The 17,069-nt window shown below is 45.8% G+C and overlaps 1 protein-coding gene across 1 annotated transcript in view; it reads left to right on the top strand.

Moving 5' to 3' along the window:
- Positions 1-17,069, top strand: part of kif26ab (kinesin family member 26Ab) — a 71,709-nt gene that overhangs the window by 30,930 nt on the left and 23,710 nt on the right. Inside the window, exon 4 of the mRNA XM_047341748.1 lies at positions 3,652-3,863. Coding sequence (XP_047197704.1) covers positions 3,652-3,863 — 212 coding nt within the window. The remainder of the gene's footprint in view (positions 1-3,651; positions 3,864-17,069) is intronic.

Genomic DNA, 17,069 nt, shown 5'->3' with positions numbered 1-17,069 from the left:
TACAAAGACCAAGTACTCTTAACCTATGAGGGTTTCCGTTATTGGCATGTTAGCTGCGGGCTACCATGATCTGCTCCTCTGCCACTAATGTGAAGCCCAGCAGATGTTCTTGGCTGCTGCCCTGGTGCAGCTGGGTGTGATTGGGGACGTGCCACTGAAAGTGACGAGGACAAGGGAACGATGCAGGAAAGGAAATCGAAGGACAACGCTCCCATTTTCCAAACTGGGAATCAATTAGAAAAGCAATGCCTGGATATCTGCTTGAAGTCAGTGGACATTTTCTGTCAAGAGCCATGAACACAAAGGCGTATTTTCTCTTTTCTCTCCTGGTAGGACTCCAGTACTGTTAGCAGTCCATCACTGGTTTCTGTTGGTTACAGAGGCCAGCCAAGCCTGACAGGCTTGGCTGGCAGATTAACACAGGGCCTATTTCAACTCTGCAGTAATCGTCTGTTGACCACTGGGGTCAGAGGTCACAGAGGAGTCCTGGTGGTGTTAAGGAGCAGGGGGGGGGGTAGTGGTCCACTGATAGGATGCCGGTCTGCTCTCCTCACCTCAGACTATTCTCAATCTCTTTTCTCTCTTTCCACTCTCTTACACACTCTTTATATTACCTCCACATCTCCACAGCCCCCCCGCTCGTTTCTCTGCCTTTTCTTTACAGTGGCAAAGGGATCAGGGAGGGCTGGGGGTTAAAGGATGGAAGGCCAGCTCATTACCGACTCTCAGTGTAAACGGCCGAGCACACATGGCTCCGCTGACGGTGGCTAATTACCTGACTGGGGGATAGATCGTACTTTTCAGCCAGAATTAGGGTCCAAGGCTGCAGAGAGCAGCTTGGCCGAGGGGCTTAAGTCCCCTGTCTCAGTACCGAGGGGAATACGCCTTGATAGGCACTGTAATGTGCTCAAGAGTGTGCGTGTGCTTGCCAGTATGTGTGTTTGATTCTGAGGCCACAGCGCAGCCCCACCTGTGACCAGCTGTCCCTTTATGCTCCTGAAAATCTACTGCCACTTGATTTTTAAAAAGCGACACTACACCCGTCCGATCAGTGACAGATTCAATGAGCTATACACGTCCACTTCCTGTTTGGCTGCGTGTCAAGCGCTGCACTCTTTCATGCCAGAGTCTAATGGGTCTACCCGAGCTCTGGTTCAAGTTCCTCACTTGGCATTCGCACCCGCATGGCGTGAGGCTTTCTGCTTCGGCGGCTGCATGAGGATCTGTACTTGGCTCATTTCAGCCTGCGCCCACTTTTTTCCACGGTGTTCCTCTCAAGTCATAACTTCACACGCGGCAGCTTAACATCTGACTTAGCCTCCATGATGAAGTCTCAAGAGAGCCAAAAAGCCAGAGCTCCGAAGCAAGAATGTCGATTCCTAACTCAGATAACAAGCTCAGAGGGAAGAAATGGGAATTCATGACATGCGCTCGCTCTGCAGGTCCTCTCTGCTTGACAAATGGTCAGCGAAGCTTTTCCGGGAAAAGACTTTTAATATAGCAACACATTGTAGTGCATGTAAAGCTAACATCGCAGGAGCAGTAGCCAAGCCTCTCATGTGAATGCCAGAATGTAAGTATGTCCTCACATCTTGATGTATAGCATTCACATGTCAGGCTCAGCATATAAATAGCACAGCTGTCGGCCCGTGCTGACAAATGGCAGATAGTGGAAGGCCGCACACTTTATAAAAAAGATTGTAAAGGATGTTATTTTTGTTGCCAAACATGAATCTGGGACAAACACCCAGGTGGCAAATATGCAGACGGCCTGAGCGGCATTTATAATACACACAATACAACAAGTGAAATGGCACTAAGGCCGGAATGGCGTGTGTGTGTGCTCAATTCAAGGTTGTTGCTGATTGCTGAAAACGCTCATGTGCCAGTGTTGTAAATGTTTTTTAAGGAAAACCCTGACCTTTTATTTATTTAATATCGAATGCTGAAAACCCAAAGCACTCCTTCCTGTCAGCTGCTATTGATCACCGTCCTGCAGGATAAACTAGCGGCTCCGCTCGGGATTAACCTTTTGTCAGTGTGGCGACTCCAGCTGAAGTGTAGTCTCGGAGTTTGCTTGTGGCTCATGTAATCAGCTCTGTGCTCCGCTCCTTGTGCCGCACCGTGAGCAATCAGTAACCCAGTGCCGGCTCCAGTGCTCAGGCTGAGCTGAGATGGTCCTTTGTCCAGCGAACATAACAGAAACAGAGGGCCGGAGGGGTTAGTGTATGAATGGGCTCTATTTTTGTCCGGACTATGTATCTGTTGCTCTGCATTAAGCCTGTTCCATACTGATACTAAACTTAGACTACATCCTCACTGACAGGTTTTAGTTTGTTGCTACGTTTACGCCTGCCATCCACACTACTCTGGAGTTTCGCGGCCATAAAAGTGAGAAGCTTTAGAACGCAGCTGGACCTGTTTGAAAACTCCTTGTACGCGATGATGCAGTCCCCCGCATTCACCTCCTGACTGGGCATGACTCCAATTCCAGCGGTCAAGGCAAAACTTTTTCCACCTTATCGTCCTTTCAAGAAAAGAAACCCCTCATCTTGGTTTTCATCATTGTTTTTCGTTCGTTAGTATTTTCTGTAACTAAGCAACCGGCTGCAGAGTTGACAATCTGTGCTTGTTTACATCGGCCCATGCATTGATTATGTGGACAGATATTATTTTAGTTTTAAAACTTAAACTTATTAGCATGGATGCAGCCAATCTTTATCACCTGCATAATTATCTTTATATATGTTTTTCATACATTAGTGCAACTGTTATCAGCTGTTATCATGATGTCAATATCATAGAACACATAATGCCAGTGCTTATCTGTTGCAGTAGATGCAAAGAGCAAAATATCTTATTTATATTTTTTCTTCTTCCATATTCAAATGTTAAATTGCCTTTAAAGCCTTTAGAAATCTGGTTAATACTTTTTTTGTCTTTCTCAATCTTAAGTCTTGGACATTGATGAAACTGATTTAGCTTCTTTATGACCTGCTGCAGCACATATGTAATAAATATGTAGAGATAGAGGTGATATACCCAGTGTAGCTTTGTCATGACTTACCAAAGCCCTGGGGCTGGAGCGAAAGCATCTCACCTTATTTTACTCCTCTTCAATTACCAAGCTTCCAGAGCAGGGTGCGCCATGCAACCACAACTCCAATACCTAATAAACATGTAAGCTTTCTTATGAATACCTCTCACGTCGACTGTCAATTGTTTCTCCCTTTTGAAAACTGCAAGTAGATAGTTTCGATTTGACATGCGAGACGACACGTCCCTCATTCCCGTTGAGTAAACTGCCAAATTAGTCATGGAGGTATATGTATAATCGGGAGCAGAGTGAAGTAAAACGCCGCTGATTTAATTACTAATTAAATGTGGGTTATCACTTAATTACAGTAGGCCATAACCAGATCAGGCTGGAGAGTGTTGCCAGAATCAATGAATGGTGCGGCGGTCCTCGCTGTTCTGTGGGGAGCTCTCTGCTGTGGATACTGCTGACTCCCGCTCACCGGAGCTGGCTGCAGCATCTGCCCGTCCATCTGTGGCTGAGGGGAAGTAAATGGGGCGGAAGGAAGGTGGGCAGGAGTGATAAAGCCTGTAAGTGTTGGTCGTGGTCTTATCTCTGTATCTGTGTGTCAACAGGCCCCGGGTTTGACGGGGGATCCAGTCATGGTCGTCACAGCGTCAGAGGCCCCGGTCACCAACATGACCACCACCACCACCAGTAGCAGCAGCAGCACCCTGACGCCCTGCCGACTGGGGAGCTCCAGCCAACCGGGACTCCCCTCAGCCGTCACCGTTACCTCCGCCTCTGCCTCCCCCTCCTCATCTACAGCAGCCTCCTTCTTCATTAGGTAAGCACCTCCTTCCCCCTCCCCCCCCCGCCTCCGTCCTGTCAAATCACACCATGGCTGAGTCTGTCAAAGCATAGAGAGATAAGATTGAGCTGTTGTGGTGGTAAATGAAGTGTTTAGTGTTTATGTGAGCTTGTATGCATACACACCTGCGTGCATTCAAGCTTCAGTGTGTGTGTGTGTGTGTGTGTGTGTGTGTGTGTGTGTGTGTGTGTGTGTGTGTGTGTGTGTGTGTGTGTGTGTGTGTGTGTGTGTGTGTGTGTGTACAGTACATGAAGAGAGCTGGAGAGGAGGTGTGTACAGACATGCCTTCAGATGTCTGCAGAAGGTCATGGCTCACGGTGTTAACATCCATGTGGGGCACCTATTCCATGGACATGTTGTTCTTGCCATGGTTGAATTCTAGCACGCCTTGGGATACACACCATCATGGAACTAAATGAACCTTTGGTTACAGGCACCAGTGCCCATGAATGGATAATAGAATTACATAATTCAATGAGAGGAGGGAGTGTCTGAAAAGGGGCTTAGGTTAAAGCTGCGTATTGTCCTGAGGTATTTCATGTTTAGTTATTTTTCCTCTTTGTTTTGCTTCTTCAACTTCAAACTCCCGATTTTCCAGCTGCACGTTTCGAACCTCCTGCAGCTGCAGAGCGGGGCTTCTCATTCTGTTGGTGGAACCATTTTGTCTCCGGTGTTTCTCAGGGTTCTTTTTTTCCAGCGCTGCTTGGCTCTGGTGTTGTTGTTGCCCCGGAGAATACTTCACCCTCTCCAGGCGGGTGGACGGCTGGTGCAATGTGCTGCATTGTCATTGATAGATTCCCTGGCAGGCCGGTCAGTGCATACATTCCCTGCCTCTTCTCTCTTTGAGGAGTCCTACGCCATAATGAATGTTGGCGAAAGTGAAGCTGACTGAGAATGATGCATGGGGCCATTGAAGCTCCGCACCGCGGGAGGTGAAGGGACTTGTAGAGTGTGACAGGAAGCCCATGGGGGATCACTGTGGAGCTTAGGTTTTTTTTCTCTCCGAGCAGCCCCCAAATGGAGTTTGTCTTGCCAGCTTCCACAAGGTCAGAGTAAATGAGTGCTTGGGTCCATCTCCTTTGGCTGTGGGACATTCCACTAAATATGCAACTTCCCATGTATCTCGTTTCCCGTCACAAGAGAGGTGGGTCTGAATAACACCAAGGTGCGGCCCTCTGCTCGACAGGGTTGATTCCTGACACTGATTTATTGGTTCTCGTGTTTTCGTTTGTTCCTATGATTACGCCTGCCGTCCACACTGCTCCAGAGATTTCGAGCCCCAAAGTGCAGCAGTTTAGAAACCCTGCTGGTCCTGTTTTAGTTTGTAGAATCCTGGGCTGCATTATAGCAGGGATGAGCAAAAACAGAGACATTTAGAAACAATGACACAGTCACCCGCATTAGCTTCCAATGACTCAACTTCCACCGGTGAAGGTAAAAAGGTGTAAACACTGTCATTAACAGTTCTACCTTATCGTTGGTTAAAGAAAAATAAACCCCCCGCTTAAAGAAGGTAATTGACATTCCACTAAATATGCAACTTCCTGTGCATCTCGCTTCCCGTCCCAAGAGCCGTGGGTCTGAATAACACCAAGGTGTGGCGCTCTGCTAGACGGGGGTTAATTCTTGACACTGATTTATTGGTTTTTGTGTTTTCTTTGGACCCGAGCTCAAAAAGAGTAGCTTATAAAGAGCTGTGTCTAGCCACACAGTGCGGGCCAATCAGGGGAAAAAGAGTGAGGCGGACTTGTTTTTTCCTTGCAGCAGGTCGTGGTGGGGCAGAGGGGGGTGTACGTGGAAGTGCAGTAACGTGTCCCACCTTTTGATTTCATCCCGAAGATAATTTGCTGCCAGGAATGTGGTGTTTGACTTGGCCCAGAGAAACACAGCGATGACAGGGCCAGCTTCGCACAGCATTGAAATAAAGGTGGTGGAGATGCACTGTGCTTGATTTATAACCCACCAACTTCCTGACCCTTTGCAGCTGTCGTCTGCAACATGAACATCATCATCATCACCACAGTCCTCATATTCTTGTGTTTGTTTCATTAGTTTGTGTATCACTGCTGATTGAAATTTAACTTCTAAAGTAAAAAAAAAACAACAACGACGAATCAATCAACAGATTCTCATGTTTTCTCTCTGCTCGGGTAGCGCCCCGGTTGAAAAAAATTAAGTGTTGAAATTAGCGTTCTCCGTGTTTTCGACTTGATTGAAAACTCTTATCTGATTAGTATTCCTTTTTGTTCTCCAAAGATACAATTAGCGGTATGCATGTGTAAATCCTGAGAGCCCAGGATGTAAGAGCAGAATAACCAAACAGCACTTTCTACCCCACTAGGGTGGAGAAGGCTCCACAGACACTTGTCTGACATTCACTAACACCGTTCCACTCAGAGATGAAATTTTAATTAGAACACAATTAGCCCGAGTCGAGCTGCTCTCTCTAGTTTGCTGCTGAGAGAAAGGGAAGAGGGTGATGAACAAAAGCCACTCATTGTTTAATTTTTCATGGGAAAATAAGTCAAGCATTCAACTGCTTAGAAAAGCATTTAATTTGTTTCATTAAAGATGTGTAGTGAGTTGAAAAATCATTTTAGCAGAAATGTCGATGAGGTAACCGCAGAGCTCAGCAGGTCAGAGACACATTTAAGACAGGTCCTGTGCACAGATCAATAACGTGGATCCTATAAGATTAATTATTTGTGACTATAAACTACTTAATCAAGCATTTTCTTTTTTTTTATTCCTTTAAACAATTATACGAAGAGTTTGTTTGTGTTGATGGCAGCAAATTACTAATTATTTCCCTCAGATTATTCCATGCGTTAACTTCAATATACTGTAGATTGAACTATGTTTTAGCTGTTACAGAACCAGTGTGTGGGGTGTACTGACTTCTAGAGGTGAAGTTGCAGAGTGCGATCAGCTGAAAACCCTTTTCCCTCATCCCCTCCCTCTCCAATACCTTTTTTTTTACACCAAAATTAGTGGGTATACTTGTTTAGTTTTTTTTAAACACAGAGGTAAATGTTGATTGCATCCATTCCCATTGCAGACAAAAGCCAGATGTTAGTGGGTGTAACTGGGTTTTGCGATCAGTAAAAAAGGGGCTTTAGTGTGGAGGCAAACCGACAATGTGCCCTTCAGGTAATGTAAGAAAAAAGCTCCTCGTTAAAGCCAGTGTTTGTCCATTCTGGGTTATGTAGGAAAATGAAGATGCAGCGTGGCGGACTCCACTCTCATTGAGTCTTTTTAGGTGATTATACACTAATGAAAACATAATTATCTATATATATATATATATTTCATTTCTGATTTTTAGATCCCTTTAAATCCTACACACCGGACCTTTAAATGCATCCTTGAAACTTATTTAACCTTCGGAGATTGTTGAAGTAATTTGTCTGGGCTCATTTTAATTGGGGAGAGACAATTATTAATTTGAAGGTGCTAGTTATTAATTCAAGGGAACAAATTACTTAGTGGTTTTGCATGATTATAAGATACTGTTAACCCCGATCGCTGCGAGGCTGTGTGTCTAAATGTGAGACTCTTAAGTGCTGCTAGTCTCTTTGTTGTTGCCTGGAGCGATTCGCCATGAAAATGCAGAGACCATGAATCTCATCATGTGATGCCTCTGTTTTCAGAAAATAGAAAAAAAAAAGATCACATGAAGTTGAATTTATCTTTTTATTTTCTTTTTCCTCTCTGCTGCTTCCTGCGTCTGCTGATTGTGTAAAGTCGCCTGAAACAGAGATGACGATGATGATGGGGGGGGGGGTTCAGTAATGACCCATTGATAATTAGAGTGACTATACAGTCGCAAGGAGACAGGAAGTGTCAAGGGTCAAACTGCGACCGGATAGTGTGTGTGTGTGTGTGCATGTGCGCATATCATTAAGTGTGGACACCAGTGCAATACTGGGGGTGGGGCTAATGAATTTAGAGCCATGTGTTCAGCTGACTAGCATGTTAAGCACTGATTGCCTTGTGACAGAGCATATGATTAGTGTATTGACACAGCGTTGTGCAATGAAAGCAGGCGCAGCTCGCTGCAGGGGCTCGGCGCTGTGTCTGACTGGCGCCCTGCAGACCCCTCTGCCCATCACTCTGTTCCATTAACACCTGCTGATTGTGACGGTGTGTTTATTGCTCGTCGCTTCTGTGATGTTTCTCAGACGAGTCCACTGCTCAGCTTGAGGTCTTCTCCTGCTCACTTCTGCATTAGACATTTTCCACCGGCCTATTGTTGGTCCCTTGTTTGTGTTTGTTTAGAGCCGGGGGGGCGTGCAGTTCATTTTTTCGCTTTGCAACCTCACACTAATCACACACCAGAGGGGGATGATTTACTCTCTCTAAAGATATGGGCAGGTAATGAATAGAGTGCTACAAAAAGACTTTGCAGACTCAACAAGTTAGTGGAAGGATTCGGGGACATTAAAGACTTAAGAGGTGGCACACAGGCGGGCGGGCCGGGCCGTTTGCAGGGACAGGGCGGACAGCTGTTTGCTGGAATGCGGCCCTGAAGGAGTGTCAGGAGGAAGTGGTTTTATGGGTCGCTCATCGTCCGCCCCGCAGCTGCTGCCCAGGTGAGTGTTTGCGCAGTAATGACTGTGATTGTGCAGAAGGAATCCTCCTGTAATTGCGGCCGCGGCTACAGGGCCGTTCAGTCGAGGCTCTCCGGCCTTTGTGTGAGCAACACTGCCCTTTATCCCCCGGGCTGCGCTGAGTAACCATAGAAACAAGTCATTAGCTTGTGGAAATAAAATGCGACTGATTTTGGAGATTGGGAAGCAGGATGTTGAAATAACCCTCTCTCGTCCACTGGACTATAATTTAGTCAGAGGGAGGGAAAAGCATCTTTTCAGTGCTGAGTCCGGCGTGTTGGAACGTGGAAGCGCTGCAGGAGCCCAAGCTGCTTGTTCATTCTGAATAACATGTTGGATGACGTTCAGAAGCCCATTGTTACCTCCGCCGGAAGAGATGAGGTTTCCACCTCTGTCAGTTGGTTCATATGTTTGTTTATAAGCAAGATTACACACAAACAGATCAAAGGATTTCCATGAAATTTGGTGGAACACATCAACTTTCTGGGATCCAGGATTTTGTGAAATAGACCTTTTTTTTAAGCATATGTATGAGTGTGTGAAATGTGGTGCAGCCTGATTGAATTTAAGGGATTGTTGGATTGGTGGAGGTATGAGCTGTACTCTGCACCATTCAAGTTAAATCATGTGTCAGAGTTTGTTTGTAAAGGACAACTTAAAGCTTCTTCCATGATAGGGGTGGTCCGTGGGTTGAGCCTTGAGGCCGACATAGCAGGACAGACCTGCGTTTGGTTGGCTGCGCCGTGATTGACAGGAGGGATCTTCGTCGCTGACTAATAGGGCGGGCAGATTATGTGGAGCAGAGTGGTCTCACTGAGCACTCTGGATCTGGCCCACATGTCAGGGGGATAAAGATACAGAGCGGGACGGTGGCTGAGCGGGACGTATGGGCTTGTAGATGTTGTCATTCCGAGGGAGCGCTCGGGCTGATGCTCCATTCTGACAGCATCGGGCAGAGCAGGAGGTCTGCGCCTGTGGAGAAGAATATCGCATTCACTACCATGGGAGTCAAGTAAGTTGCTATGCTGCACACAAGCAACTCTGACCTCACTTGGATGTGTGATACTCTGCGTGTGTGCGTGTTTGTGTAGCAAAATGCACGTCTGGGTTGTTTTTTTTGATTCTGCACGGTGAGCTCTGATGTCTATTGCTTTTTCCTTTTGCTTTTTCTTGTTTCTGTGTCACTCTCTCTTTTCCGCTCTGTGGGACGCGCGGTTCTCTGCAGTCCGGGTTCGGACTGTCTGCTCCCCGGAGGTGAGAGGGTAATGGTTTTTGCTGGAGATGGATTCCTCCACCGAGTGAGAGTCTGAGCAGAATGTGTAGCAGGGCAGGAAACAAAGTGCAGAAACACTGGCTCCATTTTGAGGGAGACCACCACAGGGGAGCTGAAATGTTAATGCTACCTCCACCTCCAGAGCCTGACAAACGAAATTGATTCATATCAATCTGTTGAATCTGAGCAACAAATGCCCAGGGGCAGTGAATGGCTCATCAGAAGAATTGAGTGGGTGGTAGTCGGGATGGTTGAGCTGCTCTGTGTTATTTGTCTTTGTTTGCTGTTGGATAAAACACCAGCTGCTATATTCCTGCCATAATCAGGCTGATGGGACTAATGGCTGCCTCTGTGCAGTGGTCGACTCTGCAGCAGCTCCAGCTGAGGCCTTGACGGCGTCTGCTGCAGCCGGTAGATAAACCCAGGTGTGAGAATCTATCCAAGGCTCCGTCAGGCTCCGTCAAGGCTGAGATGTTGATGGAGATTCAGTCTGGCCTTGCAGCCTCCGGCATCTACAGCAGAGAGGTGCATGCCGCTACCATCCTGTATCCTCTCATCCTCCCTCTTACAGGTCGCCTCTCTCTGACTCACAAGCCTCCATGATTCTCAGGTAACAGACATCATTGTTTTCTGATTGGAAGATACAGATTTAATCTTTACTGCATCGAAAACTGGCACGGACAGGCAGTGTTCCGGCAGCCTGAGTGACTCATATATATATATAACATGCCGCACAGGAGTATATTTACAGAACACTGGAGCCTGACCAAGATGGATTTTTTGAGGGCTGATGCTGATACCGATATTATAGAATAAACATTTCTGATACTGATAAATCTGCCAATATTTACGCATAACATATAAAATACTTTTCTTAAGATGTCATTATCAAACCCTTATGACAAAGAGATTTAATTGTGTCCTGATATTTTTCTAGTTTAACCCTAAACTTTATCATACATCACTATAAATGAAAAGGAAACACAAATACAACCAAATATATTGAACTTGAATTAAAGATGACAATTTGTGTCTGAAAGACTTTTAAAAAATATTATTTGTTGAAATTGTCTTCACATCCTGATAAATTAATAATACAAAATAATGTTAAATAAAGTTTGCATATCAGTGAACATAAACACAGATACTGATATGTTTATGAAATGCTGATATTTGATCAGACAACAGAAAAAGAATCGGTTACGGCTCAACTGAACACTACATTGAAAATTCGGATTTGGATTCTGTGTGTTACTTTTCACATGATCTCCTTTTTCTGGGTGACAGTCTTTTCCCTACAGCATATGATCACATGCATAACCCTGCAGCTCCAGGGTGATGATAAGCATTGTGACACACAGTGTAGAGTCGCTCATCATGAATGGTAAAACAGCTCTAGTGATGGGGGTAAAAGAGAAGCTGAGGGTTTGTCGCATGCCTGCACGAGGCATAACCCATTCCCCCTTTTCCCCTGTTCCCCCAAATGAATCCCTGAGTCAGGAAGTCTGTCTGGCCCACTCACATAGCCTGCAGGGGGGCAGTGGAGGGGTGACTGACAAACAAAGAGCCGAAGTGCTGACTCAATCCTGTGCACTCACCCTGGGTCCACGTGCACTAAGCCCTAAGGGGAGAGGGGGGAAAGCATAGCCATCGCAGTTCTGACATATTCCTTTCACACATGGAGAAATAAGAGGATGTGGAGCACCGACCTCTGTCCTTTCGGCTTGTCCCCGAACATAGAGCTTCCTTTTTCTTTCACCGTGTCGGCAGGGACGATCAAAGAAGCCAGTCTGTGTGAGAATATTTGCGTGTGGGCAGGAGAGGTCAATCCTTCTCTAACTCTGTTTGCCTGCCCACGTAGAGAATTCCTCATTCCACTGTATAACGACTCAGAGCCCCCACAGGGCTCGATGATCAGTACATTAGTGTTTAGTTATCATGCACGACTCTGCAAATCCTCTAACCTCTAGCCTGTTGAATGGATATTATACATCATGCCTGTGGGGGCCGAGGGATGCCATCTAAACCTCTTTAGTGCCCCTCAGTGAAAGTCATGCAAATGGACTCTATTATCTTTGCCATTACAACCGCAGTGACTTCTGCACAGTGGTCGAGACGCAGTGTAAGATTGCAGCGGAATCGCAATAGCTGGTGGCGGGGAATATATGCGTTAAAGAATTTTATGACCTATTGTGCGCAGATGTAGAATAGAGCCTGTGGCCCGTGCTCCCATGAGCTGCCTTTATGCCGAACAATCTGGAGAAACAAAGGCGGCTCCTGGTGGAGCTTCTCAGACGTCGCTGCTCCTCAGCCACGGCCTTTTCTATTCAACATAACTAATAGCTGCCTAATCACTGTCATTAGGTTGATTTCCCCAAACGCTCATGCTTTATTTCTTCAGGAAACATTACAGAACCCCCATGGTTCTGTAAGTTAATAAGAAGGGCCCAGCTTTCTGCGGATGGAGTTTAGATTACCACTGAGGATAAGGCCATTGTCAGGGCAGGTGCTGTAGTGTTTACCTCATCACCCTCAGCTTCAGGAGCTGAACAATTCCACCCTGAAAACACACTTTCTTTTCATAATCTGTTTTGAAATGTAGCTTATACGGGAAACACACTATGGATACATCCATACTACTACGTCATTGTTTGAAAACAATCTCTGTCCACACGAGCGTAATGGCTCCATATCAGTTTTAATCCCTGTCGTCACTAATACCCCTGAAAACACATATCACGTTACCACTCACGTACACTGGGCATGCACGTGTCGGTTTAGACAGAACTGCTTCAATAATAGGTCATCTCCTCTGAATGTAAACAGTGTATTACTGTAAAGAGCAGAATGTAACTTCACAGAAGCCCAAAACAAAAATGGCAGCAACGCTTGTAAATGATTATCCATGTTGCGATCTACACTAAAGGGCTAATGCTGGTTGTTTTCTTCCAGAAGGGTCATGTGATACGATTCTGATGAATCAGCGAAGGCTACGTCATGACCAAAAAGACCCAATCAGCACACAGTGTTGGGTGTCTGCGTCATTGTTTCTAAACATCTCTAAAACGTAGCCCAGGAGTTTTTAAACTAAAACCCCTTGGCTCTTAAACACTGTGGACGCCAGGCGTGTCCGTAGCAGAGTTTAGTTGTTTTCCATTTATTTGTTTCAAGAATAACCTTTGGCTTCACGGTGCAATAAATACAGTATTCTTGTTTCTACGTATTCCACATGATATTTGCACCACAGTGTTCTTCTTAGTGGAGAGTTAGGAGAGATTAAGAGTTTCATTATGCCCTTGACTTCCTCTCGTCCAATTACAAACGAAACAAGCCAGCAGCTTGTGCAGGACACGTGAAAAAAAGAAAACTGCTGTATCAAACTAAAAGCAGCAAGGAGGATTTATCTCCCCTGTGTTTCTGCTTTCTGCGTGCAACGTCGTCTTGAATGGAGCGGATTATAGCCTGTAATCGGTTCACGACCCAGCACGTGAAAGCCAGCTGCGGCGTGCTAAAAATCCCATTATCCCCATACGCTCTATGTGGCCCAGCGAGCGTTGCAGTGTGTATTTCTGTGGTTGACTTTACGAGAGTGTGATACAGGATAAACTGCTTAGCTCGAATAATGTGGTTGTAGTCACTAGCGTCTTAGCAGCGGTTCTCAGGGACACATTTCCCCCACGTGTGTTCACGTCAGTATTCTTCCTATATAAATCCGTGATGTGTTTATTGATTCGCCCGATCCAAATGATCACTTCATCCAGCGCTCCTACAGCTGATATCATGGCCACCTCGCCGACAGCACAGCTCATCCCACCTGACTCGGACCCCCTCTAGTTTTTTGCGGGTATGCCTATTGACTTGAATATAGATGAAAGATTAGGAAACACGTGTTGAATCTCCCCTCCCCCTGTGTTCTGTCTCTCCGGACGGCCCACTGATTAATCACGCCCAAATGTTCTCAGCAGCCTGCGGGCCTGTGTGTTGTGATAGCCTCTGTGTGGAGAAGTGCAAATAAATAATCGCTAGGTGTCTTACCCTGGCAGCAAATGATTAATGAAGCAGAGAAGTGGAGCAGAAGTATGCTGGCTTTCACCCCTCTGTCTGTCTCTCCCACACTCATCATGCCCTGAAGTTATCCTCCGTTCTCATAGGGCGTTATGTTTTAATCTTAGATGATATTTTACCTGATCGCAGAGACATCCTGTGTTAATATTGGCTGTTATCTGTCTCTTCTATGTCTAATAGCCAACTGTGAGCCGAAACGATTACCGAGACAGGAAACGTCACTCAGTCAGTCGGCAGCGATGCTGTCTCGGCAGGCCCCCGAACAGAATTTCCTGAGGTTTTTCAAGGGAACGTGTGGGTGGGATTGCGGGTGAATCGGAGTTCAACATGTGTATTCGAGAGTCTGAAGTTATTCCAGATTCTCCACAGCCTCGAAGAGGAGCGCAGCAGAAATACCTGGAGCCGTGTCTGAGGAGCAGAGTGAAAAAAACACTGGAAGAGATGAAAGCAGCTGTTAATCTTTGTCAGCAGTGCCAGAGGTGGGGAGTCTGCAGAGCAGGAGGAAAACATGTCTTCATTATCATCTGTCACCCATCAGCTGAAAAAGTGAATTTTCTTCCAGGACTTTTTTTTCTTTTTTGCTGCCTGGACCAATTTTGACGTAATAGCTGAACGTTTCCCCCCCCCCGTCTCGCTTCTAACGCTGCAGTTTTCAGGAAGTCTCCTGTAAACGAGTTAGAGACAATTGCTAGAGATTTTCCTTTGAGGACCTTTTGATTCTCATTGCAGGTATGTCCAGCTCTTTCCTCAAGGGGCCTTAAATTGGCCCCTTTATCTCATTTACTGATAAATGGGTCCTGCGGAGCTAAAGCCCTGTGCTTTGTTCAACACCACATGACTTAATGTTCTTGCTAGTTAAAGGCATATTAGCATGATGTGATCATGAATGCTAGGAAGAACAATAAAGTGAACTGTAAATAGAATTATAGCCCTTAACTTTTACCCTAAATGTCCTTCCTTTATTGTCTGAAGCCCTCCCTAAGCCCCTAACTTGGCAAGAGAGCTTTGTGGTCTTTCACAGAGGGTGACTGGGACGCAGGGGGAGTCTGGAACCGCAAAGCTTTATGGGTAGGTCTTTAAAAAAACAGAAAACACCGGAAGGCAGTTTTACCACAAGAAGGGTTTGTCACCCACTGTGGATCATTTCCCTGCCAGAAATAATCCCTCCTCCATCATTAAGGGGTTAACCGGCATAGACACACAGCACCTTCTCTGCAGAGTCCTCTGGGAAGTCACGAGTCTGTTCTTCTCGACGCGACGTCCAGAAGCACAGAAGATAAACCTGCCTAACGTAGTTCCCTTGATAGGCAGAATAAAACGAACAAAGAAGTTAATTTTACCTCTGTGTTGATACAAGCCAGTGCTTGAATCCACTGTTGCTTTCCCTGATGTACTGTCGCAACAAACCAGGTTTCCTTGAATATTGATGAGTTTTTTTCTTTTTTGCGCCAACTGTTCCATTCATTCTTGGCCGACTGGGGATTCCCATCTTTGGGAATGAAGCAACTTCAAGCTGGCCGTGGCAGAGCGGCCCCAACAGTCTTTTTTCCCCCCTGTTTCTTTCTCATGCAGAAAATGATTTACCTCCTCGTGGACAGCGCTTCACTGGCACAGAGCCAGAGTTGCTGATCGAAGAGAGGACTCTCACCCTGCCGCTCCCTCTCTCACCGCCTCTGTCTTTCTGACTCACCTGCATTTTCTACTTGTTGGAGATTCTTCCTCCTATTCCATCTCATTCATCTCTAATTTCTAATCTTTTTCACCTCCAGCTTTACCTCTGCACTGCCCTTTTCCCTGTTCCCTACTTGTACTTTCTTCCTGTTTTTGAAACGACCTGCCGTTATTCAAGCTATTCTCCAGAGGATGCACTAACCCCTCGTTGTCCACCTCAGTCCACATGATTCAGAAGAGTTGGGCAACATCCACATTATGTTTTATTTTCTCTCCAGTGGAGAAGTTTGGAAGCACTGCTGGCCCCGTTTTAGTTTGAAAACTCATTGTTTGGAAATCATGACGCAGTCCCCCGTAATCACATCCAGAGTGGTTCTTATCAGTCACAACTCCATGACCTGCGGCAAATCAAAACGCTGTAAACACCAGCAGTTCCACCTTGTCGGTTCAAGGTTACTTTTCACCATATTTGTTTCTCATTCAAAGTATTTGCTGCAAGTGAGCAACTAAGTGTAGAGCAGATTATCTGCTTCCTGTTTGCACCAGCACGCCCAGTGTAAGTGAATGGTCACATGATATACCTTTTCAGGTGTGTTAGTATGGACAGGGATTATTACTGAAGCGGCAGATGAGCTCTTTGAATCCACATTCATGACATGACTAAGACAAGTTAGTTTCGTATCGGTTTTTGTCTGGAATCTTCTCTTCTCACATTGTATTCAGAGATGTGACATGATTGGATTTGGCCTAACCTAATTTGCCAGGGATTGGTGCAGAGGAGATGTGTGTGCAGCCTTGGGTTGTCAGCAGTCAGCGCACACAAATGATGCCCCATTTGGTATTCTGTGTCCAAGGCCAGACACTACAGGAACAAAAGACTTGTCGAACACCTTATGGAAACAAAGAGCTTTTCTAAAAGGCCTTGGTTTAATGTGTTTGGAACGTGCCAAGTGAGATATTGCTCAGCTAACTGGACATCACATTCATTGCTGTCTGGTTTAGCTGAGGATCCATTTATCTATTTCTGAGGATTTATAGAATGCGTGCAAATCCTAGCCTGGAGGTGTTTGGCCACTTCTTGTAAACTGCCGCTGTGTAAACTGACACGAGAGAGGGTCTTCCTTCAGACTGTCATTAAAACAGCCGAGCAAGCGGGCTGGCTTCCATGCAGGTGAAGGCTTCAGAGCTTCAGAGCTTTCGATTGATAAGATTCAGACAGCCAGATAAGCCTGTTAGTTCTCTCCTCCATTTTAATGTATCCTGTGCTGCCGAAGGAAAGAGGAAACACAATTTTTTGGGGGAATAACTGGAAAGATCAGGGTTTTTGTTGATGAGATAACCAGACTGCACAGAGGGAAGTGTCTGTTCCTCCGTCTCCTGGTGGAGGATTTTGTTAGTAGCTTCTGTAAAGTAAAATTTTGTCACAATTACATTTTCAATCTAAAACTATCTCCGTCCACACAACAAATTTGCCTCCATATTAACAGGCCCTCACATCACATGACCATTCACATATACTGGACATGCGTGTGCAGGTGTAAACAGAATCCAACTGCACAACAG

The sequence above is a fragment of the Hippoglossus stenolepis genome, chromosome 10 (assembly GCF_022539355.2).
Source record: "Hippoglossus stenolepis isolate QCI-W04-F060 chromosome 10, HSTE1.2, whole genome shotgun sequence".
Classification (NCBI taxonomy): Eukaryota; Metazoa; Chordata; class Actinopteri; order Pleuronectiformes; family Pleuronectidae; genus Hippoglossus; species Hippoglossus stenolepis.
This window is presented reverse-complemented; position numbering and strand designations above follow the sequence as displayed.